Source organism: Nicotiana sylvestris, chromosome 3 (genome assembly GCF_000393655.2).
Source record: "Nicotiana sylvestris chromosome 3, ASM39365v2, whole genome shotgun sequence".
NCBI classification, from domain to species: Eukaryota; Viridiplantae; Streptophyta; class Magnoliopsida; order Solanales; family Solanaceae; genus Nicotiana; species Nicotiana sylvestris.
The window spans coordinates 178,634,460-178,654,615 of record NC_091059.1 but is presented as its reverse complement, the minus strand read 5'-3'; the positions used below and the strand labels follow the sequence as shown (position 1 = coordinate 178,654,615).

Below are 20,156 nucleotides of genomic sequence, written 5' to 3'. Positions count from 1 at the left end.
CGGCTCCCTCTCAGTCTCACGACCACCATCAATAAAGCCCGCCACCAGCATCCTCCTTGAAACCACCATTGCTGCCCGCTACGAGCTCCAGCTCCACCCAAACCAACCCACTGCAGCATCGACGACCCACAACCACTGCTCCATCTTTTCTGTCCAAACAGCCTGCCACTAGCACCCTCCATAGCTGCTACTTCCTCAAGCCAAACGACCACCGGAGCCCCGTCGAGCAGCAGCTGTTGCTTCTGCGTCGTCACTGTCCCCCGACCCTACTCCCCCACCACCAAACAACCACCCGTCAAGCAGCAGCCATTGCTGCTACATCGCCCAGCAACCACCGTCAAGCAGCAGCTATCGATGCTACTCCTCGACGCCTCGACACCCTTGTCCCTCCATGCTAATCCGCCATAGTCCAAACGTCCAGCTGCTGCTTCGTCCTTTTTCAACGTCCACAAAACAGTCCGTTCAACCTCCAATAGTTCAACTCCGAGCTCGACTTGGGTTCGTTCAAGTTTTAGGATTTTCTTTCAAGATTATTTAGTTCTTTTGATTTATTTTCCATTAGGGTTTTTGGTTTTAAGTGTTGTTCGTAATCTTGTTTTGTTCGTTCTATTTTTTTCGGATTATTGAATCTTTGTTTAAAGTGTTTATTTTTGTAAATCTTGTTTTGTTCATTAATTCTCCTTCTTCTTCAAGACCTTTTTATTTGGTCAAGGTTTTTCTTCTGTTTGTTTGAGTTATAAGCTACATTCGATTTGAACAACTTCGTCGAATAGCTAGTTTGTGACTGCTTTGTTTGGACGAATGCAGCATGAATCACTTTGTTGGTCTGTTTTGATGCTTGAATCTTTTGTGTGAATTTGACTTAAGGATTGGTTGTAGCTGTGTAGTGATTTGGTGTGGCTGTAAATCAGAGAGGTTTAAATACATATTGCTAAGAGTGAGGGCAAGGCAATAATAATAGGGGATTTTTCAGGGGTATTTTTGGGTGTTAAAAGATTTAAAATGATTAGTGTTAGTAGCCTGCCAGTTAATATTCAGTGTATAATTAATGAATTATTTAATGAAAAGGGAATTAGTAGTGCAGAATACACCCTGTCTGGTATCTTTAAGGGTGGAAAATCAGAAAATAAGCATGAGATTAATGATAAAAGTGTATAGATGCACATGAGAGGGAATATACAGGCTGAAAGTGAAAAGCTTTGAATAAATAATGTTTAGTTCTAGCCTATAAATAAGGGGAGTTGGTATAGAGAAGGGGACTGGAAAAAAAAAAGGATTGAGACTGGAAGTTGAGAGAACAGAAATTTTCAGAACTTAAAAGTGAGAGATAGACTAATTTTTCAGAACTAAAAATCAGTCTTTGAGAGATAAAAACTGAAAGTGAGGTTCTTTTCTTTACTGCTGAAATCAGAACTTTGTTACTGCCATCTGTTGGATTGCGTTTAGTACTACTGATTTTCAGTCAAGCTTTCTGGGGTTTTCAGTTTGGTTCTGACCATTGTTACATTGGTTATTGCTGTTTTGTTGCTGTTATTTGCTGTGGGATTCTGTTGCTGTGCTACTGTTGTACATTGTTGCTCCTGACCTCTTTTCTCTATTTGTAGTTCGAATTCCAGGTACACATTCGAATTTTGTAGTGATAAAGCTTTGAAGTTGAAATGCAGCAATAAAATCGAACCGCTTCAATAAAGCAGATAGTAGACAATCTGGTCTATTTAGTTTTTTTATGAACTGTTTTATTTTTTATTTTTTTTTTTTTATTTTTTTTGTATAATTGGATTGAAAAGAGAAGAAATCGTATAAATGGTCATGCGCTGATATAACATGAACCTTTCAATTTTATTAGATTAATGGGGTAAATCATGATAAGTAGCATATCTCTAGTTAGTTGTTTGTTTCCATGCATATATTCAAGTAGTCCATAAATGAGATAGAGTACTTAGTCAAAACCCAATTAGTATTTCGTTTAGATGGTTAAAACTAATTTCCATTAGTCCTCTTAAGTGATTATACTCTCATCAGTATTGGCATTAATTCATGTTACAAATAATCTCACATAGATAGATTGTGGACTTGATAAAAATGTAAAAATAAGGTGGTTGGGTAGTGTCAACATTATAGCTCCAATAATAATAATAAAAGTAAATAAATAAATAAATAAATAAAGGTCGTAGTCGATAATTTTATGTATTAATAATTAAGTATACTTACACTAATGTAGAGTAGTTTCAATAAGGTATAGTTAAATTGCGAATCCATTAGGGTTAATGAATTAGTCTATAGCTTTGATCATTTAGTTAACCTCACCACAGTTAAAAATGGCTAATTGTAGTAACGTTAGTCAATCTTGTACGTTTTTTATATACATAATTCCATTTTTAGTAATATTAGCTTATGGAATAAGGCGCGAAATAATTTTTCATTTTTACAAGTTCAAGTATAATTTTCGTTAGCATCTGTTGTAATCTATTAATTAAATAAGTTACGGTTTTTTTTAGCATGTAATTAACTATGATTTTTCTTTATTTAGAGACAAATAAAAATAGAAATGTAGTTACTTTACTTTTAAAAATAAATAAATAAATAAGTGAGACGAGCTTCATCAAATAAAAAATAATAATAAAAAATTTGCAGGACCCTCAGTAAAGGTTTAAGAATTTTTTTTTTTAGTCGGGAAGGGTCGTTTAGCAAATTTCATATCCCTACCTAAAATAATAATACGCTAGTCGCTTTAGGCGCGTATTTAATAATGTTATCTCCTTAAACTCGGGTGCACATTTATGTGACCCAAATCCAAATCTCAACGAAATCGAAATGTGTCTCTAATCACGGGTACATTGATTGTGACGTGGTCTGAGATGCATTTCCATGACGTTGCAAATTCTTTTTAATAATGAATGAGACGAGCCTCGACAAACAAAAAATGCACAAGCTGTGGGGCCCTCTAAATGTATATATTAAAATACTTAGAATTCGAGGACAGGCCGTTTAGCGAATTTTACGGTTTTCCCCAAAATAACAAGACGCTAGTTGCTTTAGGCGCGCCTTTAATAATTTATTTTCCTTAACTCGGGTGCACATTTATGTGACCCAAATTCAAATCTCAACCGAGTCGAGATATGCCAAACAACTACGGGTGCATTGATGTAACGTGGTTCAACATATGTTTCCACGACATTGCAATTCTCGTAAAATAATAACAATAAGTAAGAAAGCGATAAAAAGATAAAATTTTGCACATAAGTTCATATTTGTATAAAATCAGATAATCAAGCCGAATATAACAGTTGAGCTACCGTGCTAGAACCACGGAACTCGGGAATGCCTAACACCTTCTCCCGGGTTAACAGAATTCCTTATCCGGATTTCTGGTGCGCAGACTGTAATATGGAGTCATTATTTTCCTCGATTCGGGATTAAAATTGGTGACTTGGGACACCCTAAATCTCCCAAGTGGCGACTCTGAAATAAATAAACAAATCCCGTTTCGATTATCCTTTAATTGGAAAAACTCCCTTGTACCCTCGCGGGTGCGGAAAAAGGAGGTGTGACAATGTTTGATAAAGCTCAACCAAATGTCTTGGCACACAACAAATATTCGCTCAGTGCCCTTTTCCACCGCAACGATAACATTCCGTTTCTGAACCATTTGCCTTTGGCTTCTCATCTTTCCCTTTCCACTTTTGGTGGTTATTTTTCTTTGGGGGATGATTAACACTAGGAGAATTTCTTCCTTGTCTACAACCACGGTCACGACCACGACCACGAATAGGGCCACAGCCTTTTCCACGCTTAGCATAATGGGAATACACCTCATCAACTTCAGGCAATGGTGTAGACCCAGTGGATCGATTTTCGCGATTTCTCGTGAGCAAGTCATTGTTTCGTTCAGCCACAAGGAGAAGAGAAATCAACTTAAAGTACTTCTTGAAACCTTTCTCTCTGTACTGCTATTGCAGGACCATATTAGAGGCATGAAACGTTGTATACATTTTTTCAAGCATATCATAGTTAGTGATAGTATTTTCACAGATTTTCAATTTAGAAGTAATTCTAAACATTGCAGAATTATATTCAAAAACAGACTTAAAGTCTTGGAACCTCAGATGAGCCCAATCCTATCGTGCTTGTGGAAGAGTGACCAACTTTAAGTTGTCATATCTTTCCTTTAAGCCATTCCACAAAATAAGTGAATCTTTGACTGTGAGATATTCTATTTTCAACCCTTCATTAAGGTGACGGCGCAAGAAAATCAAGGTCTTAGCACAGTCTTGGCTGGATGCTTTATTTTTGTCTTGAATGGCGTCTCCAAGACCCATTGCATCTAAATGGATTTGAGCATCCAACACCCATGTCATATAGTTCTTGCCTTAAATTTCAAGGGCAACACATTTTCTTTTCATAATATCAGTCATAATTAAAAGAGAAGAAAAGTTATACCTTAGTCTTCTCAAAGAGCTTCTTGAGACGGTAGAGTCTCGTGCTGATAACGTGTAATAAAACAATAAAAGAAGAAGAACAATATTGCAGAGAAAGAGAGAGAGAGAGAGGAAATTCTTATTGAATTTTGAAATCATTTACAATGGGGGTAAGACCCCTCTATTTTTAGGGGAAAAATGACTTAGCCACAAAGTAAAACTCTCTACAAGATAGATATTCACTCTAATTACAATTCTATTAATAACATTCTCAGTGATTTAAAATTCTTTAATTTTTGCTTGTTTCATGTAATTTTACTAACATAATTGTTTTGTCAAATCTTCGTGCCAATTTATACTTGTATATAGGATGAACATTAAATCATGAATATAAAATCGCGATTATAAATTAAAATTGTGATTATAAATCGTTCTTCCACCATCGAACGCGTAACGCGACGATAATTAATCTTCTCCATTATACTAATAGAAAAGCCACCCGACATATCTAATATGTGTTTTATCCACAAAATATTAGTGGTATATAACTTCAAGGAGATCAAACAAAGGATTCTTGCTTCTTTGTGAATGTATATTATGCCACTCTTTTACAATTGGCTTTGTACACCGTGACTTTTCTTCTTCTTTAGGGTAGTTTTTAAATTCTAATTTCAAATTTAAATAAGAATATCTGTTACTAAATGTGCTTTAACTTCTCATTCACTGATTGTTCATACATCCTAATTAACTAAACTATTGAATATGTCCATTAGAGAAGAGATGTTACACTACACACACCGAGGAACTACAGTAACAGAGAGAAGAGCAACCTAATTCGAGAGTGGAAAATGGGGATCAAAACTGACAGTATATTACCATCTCACCAAAAATTTAAATTGCTATTTCCATTTATCATTGTTGCGGTTTTTCTTTCTATTTCTATATGAATATAATTAAGGAGAGGAAATGTCCGCAATGAATTTAGACATTAGTTACAACTCTCACCAACAGGCTGACACATTTTCGGGTCTTGTAATTCCTTCCTAAAATTTACTCCATAGAAAACTAAAAAAATATGCTAGTTGAAAGAGGTTTCGTTATATTAAGAAGGATTGCTTTTGTTCCTTGTATAATTCAATCTTTGATATACTATTTAAGGGAAAATGCATAAGTATCTCCTGACCTATACCAGGATTCTCAACTACACACTTTATCTTTGCGGGGTTTTTATTACCCCCCTAAACTATTTTAAAGTAAAATTATTTGCACCTTTAAAGCTGACATGACAGAGTACCTATTTCATCCTCCTTCGGGAGAGTGAGAAGCAAGAAAAAAACAATTTTCAGATTTTTCTTTTTGCTTTTTTACTATTTTTTCTTACTTTTTTTTCCTTTTCCTTTTCCTTTTCCTTTTCTTTTTCCTTTTCCTTTTTCTTTGTCTTTTTCTTTTACTTGTTTTTTCGTTTCTTCTCTAATTCCGGCGGATATTCATTCACCGGTGACTTTATCTTACCGTTTTTCTTCAATCTATTCTGTTTTAATTTTTCCACTTTCTATCCTTTTCACACACAAATTAAACTCTCAAAAAGATCTATTCATAAGCAAAGCAAAATATACTCAGATCGGGATAAAAATCTATCGTCGGAAAAAAAAAATTCGCCGGAAAAAATAGTGTTCATGAAATTCCGACGACTACCATTTTATGCCGCCGGTGACCAAAATAAAAAGAAAGAGAATGAAATAAGCAAAAAAATGAGAATAATAAGAAATAAGAAAAAAGGATAAGAAAAAGAAGAAAGAATAAAAAAATACTAAAAATACATGTGGCAGTGCGTGTACTTCACCACTTGCCAAAGGTTTGGTTGTCTAGTTTTAGGGTGTTATTTATTCCTTTTGAAAATAGTTTAGGAGGTAATAGGATTCTCGCAAAGATAAAGTGTCTAGTTGGGAATCCGAGTATAGGTCAGGGGGTACTTATGCATTGTCCCAACTATTTAATATTACTTTGTGAACTGAATTGTGTGTTCATTTTTTAATTTGTCATGGATGCTATAACAAGAATATTTGAGGAAACAAAAAAATGTAGGAAGTTGTATACGGTTAAAATTGGGCCCACCGATTTTACTGATTAACCGAAACCAGGGGATGGATCGAGGATCGGCCTCGTAGTATATCAGACCGAGACATGAGGATAAGGTACTGAATTCGGGATTCGAAGTACCTGTCGAGATCGAGACCAAACAGGATAGACATCGAGCAAGACCGTAGATAGCATAATAGCGGAAAGACGAGATATCCGTGACTAGTCGAGGATCATGGCAGAAATATCGGAACGGATCAAATCAGGAACGATTGTTTAGCTAATCATGAGATTTCCTTCTGTAATTAGAATTGTACCATAAGTGGAATTTCTCTACTATATAAAGGGGGTTATAATCATTTGTAACTATCTTATTCTCGCATATCAAAGCAATACAACACTCTTTTTCTTTTATACTCTCTTGTTCATCAGTTTATTTCATATTCCATAACTTTATTCTCAGTCGGTTCAAGAGCGACCTAGCTCGAGGGTTGAATTATATTTCAATACTGGTTTGCTTTACTTTGCTGTTAATTTCTATTATTAATCATCATATTTATCAACTGATACTAGGTGAAATTACGTATCCTTAAAACCACTTATAAGTTTAATTGTTATTCGATTTTAAGGGTAAACAGATTGGCGCCCACCATGGGGCTAAGGATAATAGTGATTGCCTATTACAATTTTCGTAACACACACTATTTATGCTTGTTATTTGAAGTATATTTGATTTCAGGATCAACATGTCAAACTCTCAAGTAGCGCCTACACACACAAACAATGGAACCGTCCCAGGAAATGGAGTAACTCTAGTCAACCCCGATGGAGCTCCGGCCATGGACCCAATCGACGTCAGCTCCCATATCGCCAATAATGAAAATTTGGGCGTCGAACCTGAAAATAGAGTCCGCATAGATGCTCGAACAACCGATTAGAATGCACAAAGAGGTGGAGAAGGCGGGATTAGCCTTCGAATGATATTCGAAATGTTGTAGACTCAACAAAGTGCAATAGCACAACTCCAAAATCAGAATCATGCACCGAGTAATATCGAGCTCGAGCCATCACAAGAAGTTGTTCATAGAGCTGAATCGATACCAAAAAGAGATCGAATGGAGGAGAATCGGAAACTAATCATGTTATCGTAAAAATGCTCGTGGAACTGACAAAGCGAGTCAAGACTAGGGAAAAGAATATCGAGGAAGATGATAAGAAAGTGGAAACCTATAATTCCAAGGTCGACCAAATCTCGAGAGCACCCCCGCTATTGAAAGGGCTAGATTCTAAAAAGTTTGTACAACCCCCCGTTCCCCCACCAAGTGCGCCTACGAAGCCAATCCCCAAGAAGTTCCGTATGCCCGAGATTCCGAAGTATAACGGGACAACCGATCCGAATGAACACGTCACCTCGTATACATGCGCCATCAAAGGAAATGACTTGGAAGATGACGAAATTGAATCCGTATTACTAAAGAAATTCGGGAAGACTCTATCAAAAGGTGCCATGATATGGTACCATAATTTACCACCTAATTCTATTGATTCATTTGCTATGCTTGCATATTCCTTTTTAAAGGCTCACGCAGGAGCCATTAAGCTTGTAACAAGAAAGTCAGACCTATTCAAGGTAAGGCAAAAAGACAACGAGATGCTCAGAAAATTCGTATCTCGATTCCAAATGGAAGGGATGGATTTGCCACCGGTTACCGATGATTGGGATGTTCAAGCCTTCACTCAAGGTCTCAATGAACGGAGTTTTATAGCTTCATTACAACTAAAGCAGAATTTGATCGAATATCCAGCCGTCACTTAGACCGATGTACATAATCGATATCAACCGAAGATTAGGGTCGAAGACGATCAACTAGGGGCTCCAATTGGTTCTATTTATCCCAACAGGCCTGTGGACAAAGTTAAAAGGGACGTCGATCGGGAACCACAATCGAACAGAGACTGATATCAGCCATACAATGAAGTTCGGAGAAATAACGGGCCTGGACGCAACCCCGTTTAGAATGATAAAAGGAATGATCGGGGATAGAGCTCCTGAGGGCTCATGAGCAAGGAGTGGTTTCATTAGGGATGTCGGGTCCAATGAAGCACCTCGATTGTCAGAATATAGCTTCAACATAGATGCTTCTGCCATAGTATCAGCCATTGGGCGTATCAAAGATACCTGGTGGCCTCGACCTCTACAGACCAATTTGGCCCAGAGAAACCCAAACCAAGTATGCAAGTATCATGGCACCAATGGCTATAAAACAGAAGACTGTAGACAACTAAGGGAGGAAGTAGCCCGATTGTTCCACTAGGGGCACCTTCGAGAATTCTTAAGTGATCGGGCCAAGAACCACTTTAAAAACAGAGATTCGAATAGACAGAACGAGCAGGAAGAGCCACAACATGTGATCCACATGATCGTTGGAGGAGTCGATGTTCCTTAGGGACCGATATTTAAATGCACCATGGTGACAATCACAAGGGAAAAGCGAACTCGGGACCAGAAGAAACCTTGTCTTTTAATGACGAGGATGTAGAAGGGCTCGAACAACCTCACAACGACACATTGGTAATATCTATCTTTATAAATAAATTCAAGTTAAACATGTGTTGATTGATCTAGGAAGCTCGGCCAACATTATTCGAGCAAGGGTCGTAGAACAGCTGGGCCTTCGAGATCAAATTATGCATGTAAACCGAGTACTTAACGACTTTAACATGGAAAGCAAAACCACTAAAGGTGAAATTATTTTACCAGTAAATGTGGAAGGGACCATCCAAGAAACAAAGTTCTATGTGATCGAGGGTGACATGAGGTACAATGCACTACTCGGAAGGCCTTGGATCCATAACATGAGGGCAGTACCCTCGAACCTTCACCAAGTTCTGAAGTTTCCAACTTCAGAGGGAATTAAAACAGTGCACGGGGAACAACCTGCCGCCAAAGAGATGTTTGCAATCGATGAAGTGATACCGGTATCGACACTTTCATCAACAAAGCGATCGGATTCAAAGGGACAGCAGGAAGCAAAATAACAAACATAGTTACCAGCCTTGACCCAATTGGAAGAGCATGGAACTTACGAGGATGATGAGTGTATGATACCTCGAACCTTCATAATCCCCGATGATTCTGACTCCACGAAGTCAACGGTCGAAGAACTAGAACAAATCATATTGATCGAGTATCTGCTCGATCGAAAGGTATACCTGGGCACGGGGTTAACTCCCGAGCTCAAGAAAAAACTTATTCAATTTCTTAAAGCTAATATGGATTGTTTTGCCTGGTCCCATCTCGATATGACAGGGATCCACCATAGATCACTACTCATAAACTAAGCTTGGACTCAAAGTTCCGCTCGGTGAAATAAAAAAGGAGGCCTCAGTCCGAGGTAAAACATGTTTTCATCAAAGATGAGGTAACCAAACTTCTCAAAATAGGATCCATTTAAGAAGTAAAGTATCCTGAATGGTTAGCAAATGTAGTAGTAGTCCCTAAAAAGGGAAACAAACTTAAGATGTGTGTAGATTATAAAGATTTGAATAAAGCATGCCCCAAGGATTCTTTTCCTTTGCCTAATATTGATCGTATGATCGATGCTACGGCTGGCTACGAGATTCTCAGCTTTCTCGATGCCTACTCCGGGTACAACCAAATATAGATGAACTCGGAGGACCAAGAAAAGACATCATTTATCACTATATGGCACATACTATTATAATGTAATGTCATTCAGACCAAAAAATGCAGGTGCAACCTATCAACGCCTAGTAAATCGAATGTTCGAACAAAAAATAGGGAAATCTATGGAAGTTTATATTGATGCCATGCTAGTTAAGTCCATGCGAGAAGAGGACTATTTGAAACATTTGCAGGAGACTTTCGATATACTAAGGACGTACAATATGAAATTCAACCCAGAAAAGTGTGCATACGGGGTTGGCTCAGGCAAGTTTCTCGGCTTCATGGTGTCCAATCGGGGGATAGAAATCAACCCCGATAAAATCAAGGCTATAGAGGATATCAAAGTCATAGATAATGTAAAGGCCATGCAGAAGCTAACCGGGCGCATAGCCACCCTGGGGGCAATTTATTTCGAGGTCCTCAGACAGGAGTCACCGATTTTTCTCACTACTTAGGAAGAAGCAGAATTTTGCATGGACCCCAAATGCCAACAGGCCTTGGAGGAACTAAAGCGGTACTTATCAAGCCCGACACTACTTCACACCCCAAAAATGGACGAGAAAGTTTACTTGTACTTAGTAGTCTCAGAGATAGCGGTAAGTGGAGTCCTAGTCCGAGAAGAACAAGGTACACAATTCCCTGTTTACTATGTTAGTCGGACTGAGGTGAGGCCAAAATTAGGTATCCTTACTTAGAAAAATTAGCGCTTGCTTTAATAAGCGCCTTTAGAAAATTAAAACCGTATTTCCAATGTCACCCAATATGTGTTGTAACTACCTATCCCCTTCGAAATATTTTGCATAAACCCGAACTTTCGGGGCGATTGGCGAAATGGGCCATAGAATTCAGCGAGTACGATATTGAGTATCAACCCCGAACAACCATCAAGTCTCAAATCTTGGCAGACTTCGTGGCTGACTTCACGCCAGCTCTCGTACCTGAGGTCAAAAAGAAACTGTTATTAAAATCGGGTACATCATCGGGGGTGTGGACCCTCTTCACAGATAGTGCTTCGAACGTGAAGGGGTCTAGGCTGGGTATAATTCTAAAAACACCAACATGTAACATAATCAGATAATCTTTCAAGACTCCGAAATTAACTAACAATGAGGCCGAGTATGAGGCCATGATTGCAGTATCGAATTGGCTAAAAGTTTGGGAGTAGAAATCATTGAAGCCAAATATGATTCCCTCATCGTGGTAAACCAAGTCAATAGGACTTTCGAAGTCCGAGAAGAGTGAATGCAGAGATATTTGGATAAGCTACAGGTAACTTTACATCGGTATAAAGAGTGGACCTTACAACATGTACCTCGAGAACAGAATAGCGAGGCTGACGCCCTTGCAAACTTGGGGTCATCGGTCGAAAATGACGAACTTAACTTGGGGACTGTCGTACAACTCTCAAGATTAGTGATCGAAGAAGGCCACGCTGAAATAAATTCTACAAGTCTGACCTGTGATTGGAGAAACAAGTACATAGAACACCTAAAGAACGGGAAGCTCCCATCATATCCAAAGGAGTCGAAAGATTTACACACAAAGGCAGCACGGTTAACTTTGTCCGGGGATGGAACGTTGTTTAGGAAGATGTTCGATGGACCGTTAGCAATATATATGGGACTGGGAGATACCAATTACGTCCTACAGGAGATTCACGAAGGCACTTGTGGAAACCATTCCGGTGCCGAATCGTTAGTTCACAAAATTATCAAAGCAGGATACTACTGGGTTGATATGGAAAAGGATACAAAAGAGTTCGTTCGAAAGTGCGACAAATGTCAAAGGCATGCGCCAATGATTCACCAGCCCCGGGAACAGCTCCACTCGGTCTTATCCCCATGGTCGTTCATGAAATGGGGAATGGACATTGTTGGACCTCTCCCCTCTGTCCCAGGTAAAACTCAGTTTATTTTATTTATAACTGACTATTTTTCTAAGTGGGTTGAAGCACAGGCTTTCGAGAAGGTCAGAGAAAAGTAAGTCATAGACTTCATTTGGGACCACATTATATGTCGATTCGAGATGCCTACCGAGATTGTGTGTGATAATGGAAAGCAATTCATCGGCACCAAAGTGACTAAATTTCTCGAGGATCATAGGATCAAAAGAATTTTATCGACATCTTATCATCCCAATAGGAAGGGATAAGCCGAATCGACTAACAAAACCATTATCCAAAATCTTAAGAAGAGACTGACCGACGCCAAAGGAAAATGGAGAGAGGTACTGCCGGAGGTTCTTTGGGCGTACCGGACAACATCAAAGTCGAGTACGGGGGCAACATCGTTCTCTTTAGTTTATGGTGACAGAGCTCTTATTCTAGTCGAGGTCGGGGAACCTAGCCTTAGGTTACGATATGCAACAGAAGAATTGAATCACGAGGCCATGAATAAAAGCCTAGAATTATTGGACGAAAGACGCGAAGCCGCCCTCGTTTGATTGGACGCACAAAAATAGCGAATCGAAAGGTATTACAATCGAAGATCCAATCTTCGACATTTTAAAATCGGGGACTTGGTGCTAAGGAAAGTCACCCTCAACACTCGAAACTAGAATGAAGGAAAACTGGGTCCAAATTGGAAGGGACCATATCAGGTCCTCGACATCACTGGAAAGGGATCCTACAAGCTCGGCACGATGAACGACGAGCAATTACCAAACAATTAGAATGTATCACTCCTAAAGCGATACTACTACTAAGGTACGACCTTCTCCATTTTCATTTATATTTTAAACTAACTAATTGCAGGTGTTGGATCAAGGACGGTGATAGATTCTTCAATATAAAGTCTTTAGATCTGAAAGCACACGTTGCACTCTTTTTCCCTTAGACCGGTTTTTGTCCCAAATGGGTTTCTTCGGCGAGATTTTTAACGAGGCAACCATTGATCGTGCTAACTAAGAAAAATTCAACAGTATCCAAGGCTTCTTTACAATCAACCTCGAATACTAGGGGAATTACCCTTGAATGTCAACTTTGTTGCAAGGAAATTACTTTGTAACAGCGGGGTCTCGATAGGCAAATTTTGTAAGGTCCAAACGGTCAAATGAATCGTTCCCATATAGGTTACTCGATCCCTAACGTCAAACATGTACGCATGTATAATCATCTATTGAAAGAAGTATTTTTCCTTGCCGATATCTCATGCCTTAGAAAAATTTTCTACTTTACAATTTCATACTCTTGATCTATTGTGTAAACAGGCTTAAGGGCCAATCATAATAGAAGTTCAAACAACTAACCCCATGCTCGGGGACTGCCGTTTGAAAAACAAATGAGATTGAATTATTAAAACTTCGAGATCATAAGACCTTAAAGGAAACCCTCAATTTTTATAGGCCACGATAACCCCACTCAGGGACTAATAATTCGGACAAGCTCGAAGTGAAACGGGAAAATAATCCTAATAGGCAAGTCCCAAATAAAAAGGCTACGACCAAATTAACACGGTTCGGAGATGTCCGAATTCCATAATAAAACAGGCCTTCCATATTTTCATAAACCGGTTAAAGGGGCTACCCTCGACAAAATTATAAAGGGATTCGATAATATCAAGCCTTAAAAACTCTAATGAGTACAAAATAGTTCGAACTCTCGAACAATCCCTTATTTCATACCAAGGCATTACAGATTTTACAAATGCAAATGATAAAAACTTTCAAGCCGAAAAAGGGGAAAAAGACATAAACATTATACAAAGGCCATGTCGGCCTAATACAAAAGACTAAGGGATATCTTTTGCTTCGAGTTTGAAAGATCGTCCTCGTTCGAATAAAACCTAAGGGTTACCTTATTTCGAGTCCGAGCAAATACTCACTCGAACTATGTTAGTTCGGTTTCGGTCAAATTGCCTAAACCTCGAACCTATGAATAATAATTTCATAAGGCATAAATAAAACATAAATTTCATAAGGTAGAAGTGAAATGAAATTTCACAAGACAAGACAGAAAGAGGAAGATCATCATATATGTCAAAAGTTATTTACAAGGGCAACATGGCCTGATTGGAATTCCAATAAAAAAAATCCAAAAAAGATCCTAAGTACTTAACCTTCTCCAGGAGAAATTTCTTCACCCTCGAGATCTTCTCCGCTCTCGGATCCACTCATGCTCCTGGAATCATCATCATCAGAAGAGACCAATGCTTCAGCTTCGGCTTCAAGCTCTATTGCATTTTTGATCTCGACAATAAGATCGAAGCCACGAGCATGGATTTCCTCGAGAGTCTCCCTTCAAGACTGGCACTTGGCATGCTCGGCAACCTAATATGCTCGAACCTGAGCAGTATCGACAACTTTCTTTGCTCGAGCTTGAGCGTCTTCGGCGTCGTACTGGTAGACGGCCACGATTGCCTTAGAATCGGCCTTGGCCGTCTCAACCTTAGACTTGGCCGCTATAAGTTCAGTGACCATATGAGCTTGGAGATCCTCAATTTTCTTGGCTTGTGCCAAGTTCTTCTCTTTTATGCCTTGGAGTTGGCTTTCATCCAAGGATAATTGAGCTCGAGCATCCTCCTTCTCTGAGGCAAGATGGTCCATGTTTTGCTTCCACGCTGTAGTTTCCGCCTTCACTGCATCTACCTCTCCATGAAGCTACTCGATTATCTCGAGTTTCTGCTAGACCTGTGAGATCAAATTATTAGCCATCGCTCCCGAACCGATGCCATGAGCTTCTAAGATTTTTATTACCTACTCGGTCGGGTTGCTCTATTCTTTCTGAGCCGCGGCCAACTCAGCTCAGAGGCCCTTGATTTCTTCTTCTTTCTGCTCACTGAGAAGTTTGAAGGCATCTTTTTCCTCAGTCAGCCCCCCGATTTCAGCCTCATAACGGCTCAGTTACCCTCGAAATTGGAGGAAAGCTTCGTGATGAAGCATCGAAGCCTGCAAACATAGAAGGGAAAGATTATACTAAGGGAGAAAAACCTAAGTACAAAAATGGATAGAAGAATAAGGGATTACCCGGTTTAAAGCCTGTTGGGCTTCGTTGAAAAGACAAGGCACTCCCACCTCATCCATCTAGGATCGATCTTCCTTTGTGACCAAACACTGGAGGTATCTGGCCACCCCTATAGGGGCAACAAGAACCCGAGCCTCCTCTAGGACCGTAATCACGATTGTCCGCTTGCACCTAGGATCTACACTTGGGGCCGAAAATTGGCTAGTCAATTTAAAACTCGAGGAAGCCTCACCCGAGCTCTTTTTCGGAACCTCCAAGTCACTCAGACTGGTGACATTTTCTACCCTAACAAATAAACCATAGAAAAGATCTCCCTCTTTGTAGGCTCCTTCCCCATGACAAGCCTCTGTGTCCTGAGCATCGCGTATCATCGAATCGTAGACTGAAGGAAACAAGGAGGAATCTGCGATTTCTATTGCCCCAAATGGGTCCTTAGAGGCACTACCTCCGTCTTGGGGAGTCTTGAGTTCGGTTTCACTGCCGGCGTCTGTTGCCTCTTCAACGGCTTCTTTGCCCTGAAGTAAAACATCTTCGGTTCCTTTAGGCTCGGGGACTTGGGCCGACGTCTCCTCCTCAACCTCATCAAGCCTAGGTTGAGCAGTATCGACTGCCATCAGCTCCGAAGCTTTTCGCGCCCCGGTGCTAGTTCATGCATGAGATACTAGCTCGGAATCATCTTCATTTTCTTCTTCTTCTCCCTCTTTGGGCTTATCTCGTAGCCTGAGGGCTGAGTCCATTGTTAGAGGGATAACATTTCCCTTGCGGATTCGCCTCTTCTTGGGATTTTGTTCATCCAACTTCATGAAGATCGAAGCCCCTTTCTTTTTTCTTCTTCTCCCTCTTTGGGGAAGGTTTCCTTCATCGCCGGTTAGGGGCCTCATCGGCACATCTTTCCCGAGACCTGCAAAAGAAAGACAAGTAAGGTCGAGGAAAAATTTGAAAAATGATCAAAATTGTCGAGACATGTGAAAACTTACTGTGGTTTTGTGCCTCCCATTGACCCTTTGCCAACTCACGCCATGCGTGGTCAGTGTGTGTCGACTTTGACACTAGGCTCCTGACCCAGTTCTCGATATGGGGGATCGCACCCGGCATTCAGGCAACAACTGCACCAAATAAAACACCGGTAATAGAGAATGAAAAAGTGAAGATAATAAGCAAAAGTTAAAAGATGGAGTTATACTTACATCTCATATTCCATTTCTCCGGAAATGGCATGCTTTCGACCGGGATCAGGTCCGAGGTCTTTACTCGGACAACTCGGCCCATCCAACCCCGGTCCTTGTCCTCATCTATGCTCGAGAAAGCTGCCTTAAAGGCTCGATGTTGAAGCTTTATTAGTCCCCTCTCGATAAAGTCCAGGGCTATATAAGCGTATAAGGTGATCGAGGGTAAAGGGAAGCCCATTGACTTAGCTCACAAAGAAGCGGAGCAATATCACTATCCTCTAGAAGGAGAGGTGAATTTGGCCGAGGGTCACTTCAAACTTCTTGTAGAAGTCTATAATAACCGGGTCCAAGGGGCCCAATGTGAAAGGGTAGATGTAAACACTTAGACACCCCTCCTCATACATAATGATTGACTCCTCAGGCGAGGGCACAACCACGTGCTTGTTTACCCAGTTGCAATCCTTTTTAACTTGGTCTAGGAGGTCACCAATGATTGTACATATGTACCTCGACATTGGCTCGGATCGGCCCGGAACCGAGGGGGTTTTTTCAACCTTGAAGTCAGAATCAAGAACACATGACGGAGGAAAGAATCCTTCAGGGCGGGGCTCCGCCGCTGGTTGCTTGCCGGCCGGCTAAGACGAGAAAGCTTTCTCTTTCTGCGGAACGATTTTAGATGTTTTGGCCATTTTGTTTTTGTGAACAAGGAAGAATAGAGATTGGGAGATTTGGTATTTTGGGTAAAACAAACAAAGAAAGGCTTTAGAATTTGTAGAAAGAAAAGGAATATGAAGATTGAAAGTAAAGTTTGGGCAAAAGAAGGAAGATATATTTATAGGTTGGAGACGACGGTTCAGAATCGATAGTGGCCGACAACAACTGACAGACATTAAATTCCTCAACATCTGAACCGACGGGATGTTTCGGTGCCTATCAGTTGCTGACGTCACGGTCGGGCTCGTCACTTACGTCATGAAAAATCGAGGGAAAATTCGAAGACTCAATTCGTGTCTTGTCATTGCACTCCAAGAAATGAGGGGACTATCTGTATACAATTAAAATCGTGCCTACCAGATTTTACTGATTAACCGACACCAGGGGATGGATCGAGGATCGGCCCGTAGTATATCAGACCGAGACATAAGGATAAGATACTGAGTTCAGGATTCAAAGTACCTGTCGAGATCGAGACCAAATGGGATAGACATCGAGCAAGACCGAAGATAGCATAATAAAGGAAATGCGAGATATCCATGGCTGGTCGAGTATCACTGCAGAAATCTCGGAACGGATCAAGTCAAGAACAATTGTTTAGCTAATCATGGGATTTCGTTCTGCAATTAGAATTGTACAATAAGTGGAATTCCTCTACAATATAAAGGGGGATTCTAATCATTTGTAACAATCTTATTCTCGCATATCAAAGCAATACACCGCTCTTTTTCTCTTATACTCTCTTGTTCATCGGTTTATTTCATATTCCATAACTCTATTCTCAGTCGGTTTGAGGGCGACCTAACTCGAGGGATGAATTGCATTTCAATACTGGTTTGCTTTACTTTGATGTTAATTTCTATTATTAATCATCATATTTATCAACTGGTACTAGGTGAAATTACGTATCCTTAAAATCACTTATAAGTTTAATTGTTATCCGATTTTAAGGGTAAACAGAAGTATTAAAAGATTCTTTTAATGATAGGTGAGTTCTTTGCAAATGAAAGGGCCAATTTAGAGCCTGTTTGGCCAAGCTTCTGGGAGGACAAAAGTACTTTTTCCCCCCAAAAAGTACTTTTTAAAAAATTTAAACTGTTTGGCCAAGATAAAAAAGTACTTTTGGCCAGCAACAGACTTTTCTGCTTTTGGGAAGAAGCAGAAAATTCTAGTTCTTCCAAGAAGCAGAAGCAAAAATTAATTTATTCAAGACAAAACTATCCTCACCTTAAAATTTATACTTTTCAAATTATCCCTTACTAATTTAAGCTTTTTTTTTCTTCATATTTGTTTCTGATTTTTATCATTCTCTTAAATTTAAAGATATCATATACAAGAATCATATCGTAACTTTTCAAAATTTTTATTGACTTTTCTTGTTTTTTTTGGTGTAATGTCTTTTAACTTTTCAAATTATCTTCTTCTTTCTTCACACTAAAGCAAAGTATCTACCTCCTTCTTTGGATTATCAATTCTCTTCCTACAAATAATCATATATAATTTCTTCTGTTATAAGTTATTAGTTCTCGAATCTTTAAAACAGTTATCAAATCTAATTTATGAAAATTACCTACAAATAGGTAATAAATTTATAATTTCATCGCATAATCTATTTGTATATTATTAAAAGATGAATAAAAAAATATCCACATTAAGCCAAGTGGCAGTCTCACAATAGGCCGCTAGGCAATTTACGATAAAGTTAGTTAGTTTACGTAATAATTAGTTTATAATTTAAATTAAAAAAAATTAAATTATACATTATGTGTTGCTAATAATTAGTTACTCTTTTAAATTATTTTTATTTAACGCTCAATGCCATATTTCAAGTTTGTCACTCAGAATCATCTAGTTACAACTACCATGGCTATCCATAATTTCATCTGACGATATTCTTCTACCGATAAGGAATTCAACTATTATGCTAATGAAGACATTACTGCAAAGATTGAGGAAGGAGATGGGTTTTCTGATATTCCTTTAGAAATGCAAGACAAATCTTCTACTAACATGGAGACGTTGTGTGATAGAAGCAGAGAAGCAGAGATGAAATTGTTGAAAAATATTATCATGTGTGAGTGACTTTACTTATTATTTCATGGTAGATTATCAGTATATAGTAATTTGTGGAATAGATTTCTATTCCATGAGAAATGATGTATTTTGATTATTCAAATTATTGTGTAACAATAAGTAATTATACTAGATAATATTGTATACTTTGGTATAACTATATATGTAAAATTGAGTTAAATCTTTATTATGTTTGTTTACTTTATATTTATATTTTAATTAAATAAAATAAAAAATAATAAAAATCTCTTACAATAAATATTTAAGTTCATTTTTCTCTTTAAAATAATTATAAGACCTTGGTACTATCCTTTTTGGTAATTTGATACTCAAAAGCACTCTTTAGAAAAATTATTCAAATACAATTTGTTTATTAAATGTTGTAAAAAGTACTTCTTAAATGAATTGGCAAAACACAAACTATTTTACGGAAAAAGTACTTCTAAAAAAAATACTTTTTAAAATAAACAGATTTTGGTAGCTTCGCCAAACAGGCTCTTAGTCTAACTATTGGCGAAGGACAAAAATATATCAATTCATATAAGTTGCCATCAAACAATGGCATTACTGGTCAAGCAAATTCACTTCATAAAATGGACGCATCTTCAAAATTTGGTGTTGCCAATTTGAGGTTATAGGCTTATAGCTTCCCAATCTGTTTTCTTTATTTTGTTCCATAATACTAAGTGAATAGTTATTACTTAAAAATTTAATTTATGCTATAATGATCATTGACTAGTTATAAGTTCACTATAAGTTGTAGGGAAAATGTATAAGTACCCCCAGACCTATATCCGGATTCTCAACTATACACTTTATCTTTGTGGGAATCATATTACCCCCCTAAACTATTTTTAAATGGAATAAATACCACCCTAAAACTAGACAACCAAACTCTTGGCAAGTGGTGAAGTACACACGCTGCCACATGTATTTTTAGTATTTTTTTTATTCTTTCTTCTTTTTCTTATCCTTTTTTCTTATTTCTTATCCTTTTTTCTTATTATTCTTATTTTTTTGGTTATTTCATTCTCTTTCTTTTTGTTTTGGTCACC

The 20,156-nt window shown here is 38.5% G+C and overlaps 2 protein-coding genes across 2 annotated transcripts; one reads left to right on the top strand and one right to left on the bottom strand.

Annotated features, from left to right (window-relative positions):
* Positions 1-3,602: 3,602 nt before the first annotated feature.
* On the bottom strand, positions 3,603-4,358 carry LOC138888422 (uncharacterized). Its single transcript, XM_070170282.1, has 2 exons — positions 4,143-4,358; positions 3,603-3,947 (listed from the first exon to the last, which is right to left on the bottom strand). The coding sequence occupies exons 1-2, from the start codon at positions 4,356-4,358 to the stop codon at positions 3,603-3,605; spliced, it is 561 nt and encodes a 186-aa protein (XP_070026383.1).
* Positions 4,359-11,427: 7,069 nt separating this feature from the next.
* On the top strand, positions 11,428-13,019 carry LOC138888421 (uncharacterized). Its single transcript, XM_070170281.1, has 2 exons — positions 11,428-12,164; positions 12,938-13,019. Exons 1-2 carry the CDS (start codon positions 11,428-11,430, stop codon positions 13,017-13,019), a joined length of 819 nt encoding a protein of 272 aa, XP_070026382.1.
* Positions 13,020-20,156: the final 7,137 nt, after the last annotated feature.